Below are 10,544 nucleotides of genomic sequence, written 5' to 3'. Positions count from 1 at the left end.
CTTCCATGTTAGTTCATGGAGGTTGATTAGACTATAAAAATTGTAGAAATATTTTTTTTCAAAAAAGTTATCAAAATATTTTGGGATAAATATGCATTTTAAAGTACTAATTTGATATTAGAAAATTTATAACTCAAAAAGTATGAAACCGGATCCATATTTTTTATAAAATCATGCCCTATGTATTTTTTGAGCTAAACACCGTAGTATAGAACATGATTTTAGAAAACATATAAAGTCTAGCATCCCAAGCATGTCTAAATTGCCTTCCTGTTCGATCATGTGCTCCTGATGCGTACGCAGACATTCGATGACGATGATAAATGAGGAAGTAGTTGCGTCTATCTGGATGTTGTCGACCAAGTAACATGGTTGTGAGAAGTCATAGGCCGTTGCCACCAATGGTCCAATGAGTTTGCACGCATCATCGACATGATGCCCCCTGAAGAAGACAGTGATGATATAAAATTAAAGCACATGATAGATGTTCTTAATGTGCAATCAGAGCTTAGATTATAATTTTTATTTGAAAATTCTCGTGCATGTCTCATTGGTTAAGAAAGACATTCGTACTGAATAAATTTTTTTTTTTTTTTGCAATTTGGACGTTGGGTTGTGCGGTGATTCACACAGTGGTCTGCCCTCCGTCTCATATTTGGCTAAATTTCAAATCTTATGAGACTATACAAGATTCAAATAATTTCAAGCAAGAAATAAAAAGGTGGAGCATGATTTTAGGATAAATATGAAACTTATTTCATTTTTTTGGGGTTACAACACGTTTTCTATGAACTTTCTAATGTTAAATCAGATTTTAGTATTGTTAAATGCACATTTTTATCCGACAAAAGTTGTTGGATATTTTTTGTTTTTTATAGGCTAATCGATCTCCTGAACTATCACAAAAGTCTAATTTACCTCTCGTTGTCGATGTGGTTCTATGTAGGACAACTGGCATGGCGCCACGTAATCCAAAACCATTTTTAAACTGCTTAGGGAGCTAAATCGAATGGATATAAAAAGTTGAGGGAGTCTAAAATTTTGGTTTTCTATTTGAGTGATACAAATCGAACTCATAAAAATTTGGGTTTTTATTTGAGTGAGACAAATGAACTCACAAAATAGTTGAGAGAGGTCAGATGAACTTTTTTTGTTCCAAGGGTATCAGGCCTCAACGAGCCCAAATTGAGCTGGCCCATGGCCTTCTTCAGGCAGGCCCTTTCTCGTGTTGCGCCAATCTTGGACACAATTGCAAAGCCTGGTCCTTGCTAGTTGCTACTCCAAAATGCTCTCCTTCCGTTTTCATAGAACTCTGAACTGAGTTCAGAAAACTAATGTAAGGTGTCAGAAATGGCGTGCAGTCCATCATCGCCATTCGCCAGAGCCCGGAGGATACCGAGGCACCACCAACCCCGCAGCATGACTCAGCTATAATACTGCGTCCCCAATGGCGGATCTCGTCACAGTTCACAAGACCAAGGTTTCTTGTGTGAGTGCGTGCGCGGTGAGCGTGTTGCAACTTGCAAGCGTACCCAGCTGGAGCAATGGGCTCCATGGCGGCGCCGCCGTGCCACCTCGTGGCCGTGCCGTACCCGGGCCGCGGCCACGTCAACGCGATGCTGAACCTGTGCCGGCTCCTGGCAGCTCGAGACGGCGTCACCATCACTGTTGTCGTCACCGAGGAGTGGCTCGACCTCCTCGGCGCCCCGGCGGCGTTGCCGGACCTGGGCCCGCGCATCCGCTTCGAGGCCATCCCAAACGTGATCCCCTCGGAGCACGGCCGCGCCAACGACATGGTCGGCTTCCTGGAGGCCGTGTACACCAAGATGGCGGCGCCGTTCGAGCGGCTTCTCGACAGGCTCCCGCCGCCCGCGCCCGCGGCCATCGTGGCCGACGTGTTCGTGCCGTGGACCGTGGGCGTCGGCGCGCGGAGGGGCGTGCCTGTGTGCAGCATGTGCCCGATTAGCGCCACCATGTTCGCGGTGCAGTACAACTTCCACCTGCTGCCACCCGCGGCGACCGGCGGCGGCGCGTCTCCGGGTACTACGAGCAGTTGTGCAACTCGTATACTAACATTGTTCTTCTTTGGCATATCAACATCTCTGCAAATTAATCTCGTCGTCTTATATATGCAGATGTTACTGATTTTTGTTTGATTGAAAACTACATTCCTGGCACGAAATCAATCAGGTTCGATGATCTTGCGCCCACACATACCAATGCGATAATGCTCAACAAAATCCTTGAAGCCCACTCCTCCGTAAAGAAAGCACAATGTATCATCTTCAACACCTTCCAAGAGCTCGAGAGCGACGCCATCGACACGCTGAGGCAAAGCCTTCCTTGCCCAGTGTACGCGGTCGGCCCCTGCATCCCCTTCATGGCACTGCAAGAGCACAAGGCCAGTCCAGACGGTGACGGCTACATGGTGTGGCTGGACGCGCAGCTCGCGTGCTCGGTGCTGTACGTCTCGCTCGGCAGCTTCCTCTCGGTGTCCGCCACCCAGTTCGACGAGATCGCCGCTGGCCTGGCCCAGAGCAAGGCCAGGTTCCTGTGGGTGCTCCGCGACGCCGACGCGTGCTCCCGCGCACGAGGCCTGATCCGCGATCCCGACGCCGGCCGCATCGTGCCGTGGACGGACCAGCTGAGGGTGCTGTGCCACCCTTCGGTCGGGGGGTTCTTCACCCACTGCGGCATGAACTCGACGCTCGAGGCGGTGTACGCCGGCGTGCCCATGCTCACCCTGCCTATCGCATTCGATCAGCCGACCAACAGCCGGCTCGTCGTCGAGGTGTGGAAGACCGGGGTCGGCCTCAGGAACATGGCCCGCGCCGACGGCGTCGTCGGGAGAGAGAAGATCGCCGCGGCCGTGGAGAGGCTGATGCGCCCTGACGCCGCCGCCGAGGTCGAGGACATGAGGAAGCGAGCGGCGCTGTTGAAGGACGCGACTCGGGCTGCGTCTGAAGAGGGTGGATCCTCGTGGAAAGATGTCACGTCTTTCATTAACTTCGTTTCACATTGACATCTCCGAATGTCAAACGGGGTCACCTCAGCAGTATTAAGACACAAACTGCAGGTGCTAACTGCTGTGAATTGTGATCGATTCTCAGGGAGTCAGTGTGATCTCTGAATGTTAGCAGAGTCTTCAGTTAGGCAACAATAAACATGTTGCTTCATCTAGTTGACAGCAGCTCTTTTAATTGTTCAGATCAAAGTTCAGAAGATTTGAAAACCTCACAAGTAGCATTTTTAAAATTCATTTCGTGAAATCATTCGAAAGAAAGAAATGTTCAGTCAATCACAAATTAAAAAAAACATTTTATGAAATGAATCAGAAATTTCCAAAGTGAAAGTGTTGTATAATTGGTTCTTAGTGAGTCATTGGGATCTTTGAATAATTGCTGCTTCATCGCTCTTTCCAACGAGTGTGCTTCACTCAATCACGAAGTGTTTCAAGAGGCATTTAAATATGTAATTCTGACAGATAAAACTGTGAAAAACTTTAAGGCCCTGTTCGCTTGGAGGAATTTGGAGGAATCTGAATGAATCTGGAGGAATTTGTGAGAGCGTAAACAGTGAAATTCATCCGAAAACAGTGAATTCCGGAGGAATTTTCAACCAAAAATGTGATCTCTGAATGTTAGAAGAATCAATAAACATGCTGCTTCATCCAGTTGACAAGTAGCATTTTTAAAATTCACTTCGTAAAACCATTCAAAAGAAAGAAATGTTCAGTGAATCACAAGTAAACTAAGGTGGTGTTTAAATCCAGAGAGCTAAAGTTTAGTGGTGTCATGTCAAATGTCACATGGAAGTGTCCGGATAGTAATAATAAAACAAATTACACAAGTCATCGGTAATCCGCGAGACAAATTTATTAAGCCTAGCTAATCCGTCATTAGCACATGCTTACTGTAGCACCACATTGTCAAATTATGGACTGATTATGCTTAAAAAATTCGTCTCGCAAAGTAGTCGCAATATGTGCAATTAGTTATTTTTTAGTCTATATTTAATACCCCATGCATGTGTCAAACATCCGAGATGATAGGGACTAAACTTTAGGAGCAGAAACTAAACAAGGCTAGTATTTTTGTGAAGTGTATAATTGGTTTCTCAGTGAGTCGTTGGGATCATTGAACAATTGCTGCTTCATCGCTCTTTCAAACAAGGGAGAATTGGTTGTGCAGCATGGAAAGACCAGGATCTCTGTACATTCTGTCAGCTTTTGTGTATAGAAACGTTAACATGACCAACGGTAACATGACCTTAAACCCAAACATGAAATTACCTATTTGCCCTTACCTTATCCTTTCTCGCTCATCCGAGACCAAGATAGGAAGCACGCACACAGTGCGCTCGGGTTTGCCGCTCGTGCCCTTGACACCGCCTCCGTCGGCCGTCGCGGGTGTCAGCGCGCGGCCTCCGCCGGCCACCGTTGGCGTCTCGTGCTACCTCCTCCGGCCGCCGCACGGGCCAGGGCACCGCCTCCACTAGCCGTCTGCGCGGCGCCTCCGCCAGGCCGCTGGCCGCCCCTGCGCACTGCCTCCGCGTGGACCTGCGCGCTGCCTCCACTCAATTGGGTGCTCCCCGTGACTCACAAGTCACAACTATGCATACAGCAGGGCCAAGATGTGACTTCAGTTTTGTCAGAGGAATAGAGCAAAACGTGTAGCAATGCAGCGCCGTGCCGTTTTAATATTGTACTGTAACAAACTAACAACGATGCAGCAATGCAAAACAAAGGTAACGACAGCTATTTACGCATGCACGTGTAACAAACAGTGGGGGTGTGGGGGTGGGGGGGGGGGGGCAGGGCGTGGCCCCGCTCGTTGGCATGTTGAGCGTGACGTCGGCGGCGGCCATGGCGGAGAGCGTCGCGAGCACCGCCACACGCACCTTGCCCCAGAAGCCGGCGCGGCGTAGGCGGCGGCGGCCGCCGCCGCAGGGGCCAGCTCCATGGCCATGGCCTCGGCAAGCGTGGTAGCTCGGCTAGCGCGTGGCTGATCTCCTCCGGGAGCGCCGCGGCGGCCTCGGTGCCATTGTCCTTGGCTAGGCGTCGCAGGCGCGCGTCCTCTTCCGGCGTCCACGCGCGAGGAAGCCTCAGGCGGACCACGATGCCCGCCGCCGACCAGTTCGGCTGCTGCTTCGACGCCGGCGCCGACGACGCGTGGGCGAGCTCCGGCCCGGCAACGCCCAGGCCATGGCAAACGTCGCGTACGCGATCACAGGTGGGGGGGTAATTTTTGACCGAGATAACATCTCCGTCCCTTCGTATGGTCAATCTTTCGGTGGTATTTTATGGGGGCGTAAACTTTTGATGGTATTTTACGGAGATTGCAATCTTTTGATGGTATGCAACAAATTTTCCCTTCAAACAAGTGTGGAAGTGTTTCAGGAATCATTTCAATCTGTAATTCTGACTGTCTTACAAAACTGTAATTTTTTTTTAAAGGAGACAAAATTCCAGGAGGGAGTCAGTGTGATCTCTGAATGTTAGCAGAATCTTCAGTTAGGCGTAACAATAAACATGCTCCTTCATGCAGCTGACAGCAACTCTTTTAATTGTTCAGAAGATTTGAAGACCTCAGAAGTAGCATTTTTAAAATTCACTTCGTGAAATGTCAGTTAATCACAAATTAACAAAGCATTTTGTGAATTTAATAAAAATTGCTGACTCACTGGGATCTTTAAATAATCGCTGCTGCTTCCTTGCTCTTTCAAACAAGTGTGCTGAATCACGAAGTGTTTCAGGAGTCATTTACAAAAACTGTGAAAAATCTTGAGATAAAATTCCCAGAGTTAGTGTGATCTTGGCAGAATTTTCAGTTAGGCGGCAACAATAAACATGCTGCTTCATCCGGTTGACAGCAGCTTGTTCAGATCAACCAGAAAAAACTCAACTATCATTTGAAACAAGTTCAGAATCACAAAATAACAAAGCATTCTGTGAAATCAATCAGAAATTTTCAATGTGATTATTCATATAATTATGAATAGTAATGACCAAACAGGCCCTATAATATACTCCTGAGAATAGAGTATGAGATGAAAAAATAACTCTCAAACTTTTATCATCCAAAGCAAACTCAAGCAAACCCCCCTTGACCCAGTAAAAATTCTAGAAAAGGTCGCGAAGAGCAGCCGGTGGGTGCAGAGCAACACGCCCAAACTTCTCCGCGGCGTACTTCTCGTAGACGGTCTTCAGCTGCGCATCAGGAGCAGCATGGCAGCTGACCAATATCCTTGCGCCCTCCCTGATGATCAATGTACAAAAAAAAACTTTATGAGTACCAAACCATCCCACTCGAGTTCAGATGGACAACAAACAGTTCCAAAATCTCAAGAATTCATGGAGTGCAGCAGGGGAGTAGGAGAGCACTTACATAAGCTGCCGCTCGTGGAGGCCAGTGTGATGCTTCAAGGTTTCTGTCCAGAGAGGACTCTTCCTCAACGTGAGGCGAGCAATATACACGGCGCAAGCAGCAACTGTCGAAGGATATGTCGTCACCATACGGTAGTCCAGCAGCGCGAGCTCTCCGAAGAAATAAATCATATGCTCAAGCTGCACCCGTACGAGCAGAAGTGTCAGCAGTCAGCAGTTTAGCACAAAACAGGAACAGAACACACATGATGTGATGCAACAGAGGGCAACCGAAGCAGCTCTTTCTTTACCTGTTCATCAGCACTACCGGCAGCCTTGGCGAATCGCAGCAGGAAGTGGTACGGAGTGGGGACAGTGAGGTTCCACTGCATGCTGTTCAGAATAGCTTTCTCCGCGACAAGAATCTGGTGCCGGCTGAATGCGCAATCTGATATTTGGATGAAGTCATTTACCTGCGACAGAAAAAATTCAGGTCTCGAGCATCCAGAATAAACGGCAAGATACGAATGGAGCTTTGGCCTTACCTCCGGTGCCCAAATCTCCTCGTATTTGCAGGCGATAAGCATTGCTGCCATGCCAACGAGCTGGAGCTCCCTCTTCGGCACGGGCTGCAGCGACAGGTACCGGTCTACAATGTATATGGTGAGGTAGAGCGTTTCTGGCATGAGGTCGAATCTTTGGTGAGACTCGATGAGCCAGTCCGTGAGGATGGCGCGCATTTTGGAGGTGAGCTCGGGCTGATTGCCCATGTAGTCAATGGGACGGCTCTCATGCTGTAAAACACAAACATGGTGTGTATGGTGAGGACAGATTCAGAACAAGCTTGCTTGAGAACAGACTTGCTAAAGATGAATCCGCAGTTACCTGGGTGGTCTTGTAGAATGTGTAGATGTCCTCAACGTAGTCCACCAAAGCAAGCTGGTTGTCGCCATCGAACTTGTCAATATCCTCAATGAGCGGCTTTGGCTTCTCGGTAAGGCCACGGGCAGCCTGACATCGAGGAGAACAAAGCAACAGGTTTATACAATGCTGAACCGATCAGCATCGATGCAAGAGCAGAATTGTTGTTGGATGCAAGAGCAGAACAAGTGCTGAACCTTAGAACGCGCAGAAAGGACGGTTGAAAGCGTGTACACGTGCTTCTTCCTCCCATCCTTCTGCACAAAGCGGCTGCTGCCGGCGGCACCCTCCGATAGCTTCCTGTTCCCCTCGGGGTGTTTGGCTCCACCCTCCGATGGCTTCCGGTTCTCCTTGGGAGCTTGCTCAGGACGAGGGATGTTCTTCGCGGGCACTTTCCTAGCTGGTTTCGTAACGGCGCGCGCCGCTACAGGCTGAGCAGGAGCTACGGCGTTCTGCAGAACCACAACCACCAATTGGAATCAGACCAAATCAGATGCTTCGGATGCAGGAATCTGCCGAATCAAATCAAATGCAGTACTAGTGGCTCATCCGCTTACCTTGTTCGCCAAAGCCTCCTTCAAGAGCTGGGCGCCGAAGCTCCTGGTGATGGGGCGATGGATCCCCTCCGGCAGCTTGATCCCCCTGTAACGGCGAGGCAAGCAAGTTTCAGAGGACAATATGAAAGAAAGAGAAGGGATGCAGCAGAAGGCCGTGACGATCTCTAGTGTCTTACCCGTCGAGGACATCGAGGGCGACGTTGCCAATGTCACCGAGGGCTGGGCGTGTCGCGTTAGGTCTGCCGGCGGCGGCCGCGTCTTTCTGTTTCCCCGCGATCCTCGCGGCACCTGACCATCATCGCCGAAGAGGAATGGCAATTCGATCAGCATTTACGGGATGAAATTCGTGTGAAATCAAAGCAAAGCTCCCCCGAAACCGTAAATAAAGAACAAAGATTGGACTGTTTGAAACCGAAACTATGCTTGACGTGAGATTCAGGAGCAGATCGATAAAGAAAACAAATCAAACAAGCCGGACTACATCGCGATCAAATCTTGATGCACGAGTCTAATAACGGAGCTAGGAAAGATCAAGAATCACTACCCAAGAAGCCGGGATACATTGAAATCAAATCTTGACACGTGAATGGCAATCAGACGCCCCCTGGCAGCACATAGTATGAAAAGAAAATCCGTTCTTTGTGGATGATCCAAACAAGCAGGCGAACAACAGATCAAGAACTGGAACTAAGCGCAGCGAAAGGCCCAATCTTTCGACCGCTCACCTCGGTTCGCCGGCTGCGGAGCTGCAGCGCGGTGGTTCCTCGCCGCCATTGCTGAGTCGCCTCCCCGAGAACGCCGACGCCAAGAAATGGGCGACCGCTTGAAAGACGCGAGGCAAGGAGAAGCTCGAACGCCTCCTCCTCCTCCTCGTTGCTCTCGTCTACGGCTTGTGGGTTTTGTGGATCGGAAAGGGAGGTAGGGAGGGGGGAGGCTTGTGCCTTTGGATGTTGGCTGAGGAAGGAAGAAGACGGCGGTGGGGCTGCAGCTTTATTCAGATCGGGGCGGCTCCAACGGTCGGGACTCGTGAGACGGCGGGCGGTGAGGAAGGCCGCAGCGTCTGGACGGGCGGGATCGGACGGCTGGGATCGACCGGCCTGGAGGGTTTCTGGGGAACTAGCCGTTGAGGGTCTAAGCTCTGGGTTGCCGTTAAGAATTCGCCGATGCGGCTACCACCACCGACTCGTGTTTCTGACCAGTTCAACCGTGATACGGACAGGTAATCCAGTCCTGTATATATCCTATAAAAAGAAAAATCACTCCCGCACCGTATGTATATGAGATGAGATAGAGAGAGGATTTTGCGGCGGAGATTGCATACGATACGGTAAAAGTGGGAAATGACAGGATGGACGAGCCCACCACCACGGGCCTTTTTTTAAAAAAAAAGAAAAGTGATGGAAAACGGCTTTTTTGGAATAGGAAAATGGTGGTTGCGGTATTGGCGTTGCTCGTCTTTTATGTCGCCATCGTCTTTTACAGTTATACCAGGGTTTTTTTTTCTTCCTATTTTCATGTAGAAAGTCTTACATCAACCATTAACACATTTTATCACGCCTCCAGAGTCTACGAGCATAAATGTTTAGTGATCATGATCCCTTAATTTAACGAAACATGTGTAATTCACCTATATTTACATAAAAAATTAGCTAAAACTGCTAGCCATCCATTCCTTCGTAGGCTTCGTGTGAGAACAACGTTTGAATTCTAAAAAGGAGAGGTTCCAAAAAAAAGAACTATAAAAGGAGAGAAACATAGAGAGAAAAAATAGGATGCTCGAATCAAATATAAAAATGCTATTTTATATATATAAAAAAAGAGATGGTTTGCATACCATACAGTGATTAAAAATGCTAAGTGATAATATGCTTGAGCTTGACACTAAGACTTCTATTTTCTTCGTATTGAATAGGCCATCGACACAAAACTTCTTATGTTCAGCCTAACAACCTTGATTTGAACACAGGGGCGGAGCCAGGCCCTTTTGTTGGGGTCGGTGTAGACTCTAGTGTTACTAGTTACCGGTTGTAATATCACTGTTACTGGTTGTAGCACTACAGTGCAGGGCTGTAGTTGATAAGGTTGATGACCACATATTCTGTTGGCTTGGCTCCTATTTGAACAAACAAATCTACCAAATGTTAGTAATCGATCAAGATCATTCTAAATGGAGTGATAAGCCTTGCGGAATGCGTTACTGGCTATCAGTGGAGGAGCCTCGTAGAGGAGAAATTGGACATTTGCCCCCTTCCTCTGAGAAAAAGAACAATGTATATGCTTGTGAATCTCTAAAGTTTGGGTATAATTGAAGGGAAAGATGAAAATACGAGGCATAGTTGTGACTGGGCACGGTATTAGAAGCAGTGCATGCCTGCTATTGCCAATAGCTATAGTGCTACTATATTATTAGCTTCTGAAATTGGCTTCCTAATTCAGATTCACCCTCCGCCGCTGCTGGCTATGCTTTAGGGGGTGTTTGATTCACTCTCCACCTCCTAAATCTAGTCTTATTTAGTCACTTTTTATCTAAATACTATAATTAAGTGGGACTAAAAAGTGTATTAGTCAACTAGTCACTCAAGTGTTGCTAAATAAAACTAAAGCCCACCTTTTCGTCAGGCTGTCTTAATTTTTAGTCACTTTGGATCTAAACACCCCGACTAAAAAAGGTCTTTTAGTCTTTTTAGTCTACCAAACCAAAT

At 48.1% G+C, this 10,544-nt stretch overlaps 2 protein-coding genes across 2 annotated transcripts; one reads left to right on the top strand and one right to left on the bottom strand.

Annotated features, from left to right (window-relative positions):
* Nucleotides 1-1,348: 1,348 nt before the first annotated feature.
* LOC136512279 (UDP-glycosyltransferase 87A2-like) lies at nt 1,349-3,239 on the top strand. The gene is made up of 2 exons (XM_066506250.1): nt 1,349-2,040; nt 2,136-3,239. The coding sequence occupies exons 1-2, from the start codon at nt 1,545-1,547 to the stop codon at nt 3,020-3,022; spliced, it is 1,383 nt and encodes a 460-aa protein (XP_066362347.1). The 5' UTR covers nt 1,349-1,544; the 3' UTR covers nt 3,023-3,239.
* A 2,505-nt stretch (nt 3,240-5,744) lies between these two features.
* LOC136512280 (cyclin-B1-5-like) lies at nt 5,745-8,932 on the bottom strand. The gene is made up of 9 exons (XM_066506251.1): nt 8,568-8,932; nt 8,019-8,130; nt 7,843-7,927; nt 7,483-7,737; nt 7,250-7,375; nt 6,910-7,158; nt 6,676-6,837; nt 6,387-6,565; nt 5,745-6,257 (listed from the first exon to the last, which is right to left on the bottom strand). The coding sequence occupies exons 1-9, from the start codon at nt 8,614-8,616 to the stop codon at nt 6,122-6,124; spliced, it is 1,353 nt and encodes a 450-aa protein (XP_066362348.1). The 5' UTR covers nt 8,617-8,932; the 3' UTR covers nt 5,745-6,121.
* Between the last annotated feature and the right edge of the window lie 1,612 nt (nt 8,933-10,544).

This window comes from Miscanthus floridulus, chromosome 16 (assembly GCF_019320115.1).
Source record: "Miscanthus floridulus cultivar M001 chromosome 16, ASM1932011v1, whole genome shotgun sequence".
Classification (NCBI taxonomy): domain Eukaryota; kingdom Viridiplantae; phylum Streptophyta; class Magnoliopsida; order Poales; family Poaceae; genus Miscanthus; species Miscanthus floridulus.
Note: the sequence above shows the minus strand (reverse complement) of the source record. Positions and strands in the feature narration are given on the sequence as shown.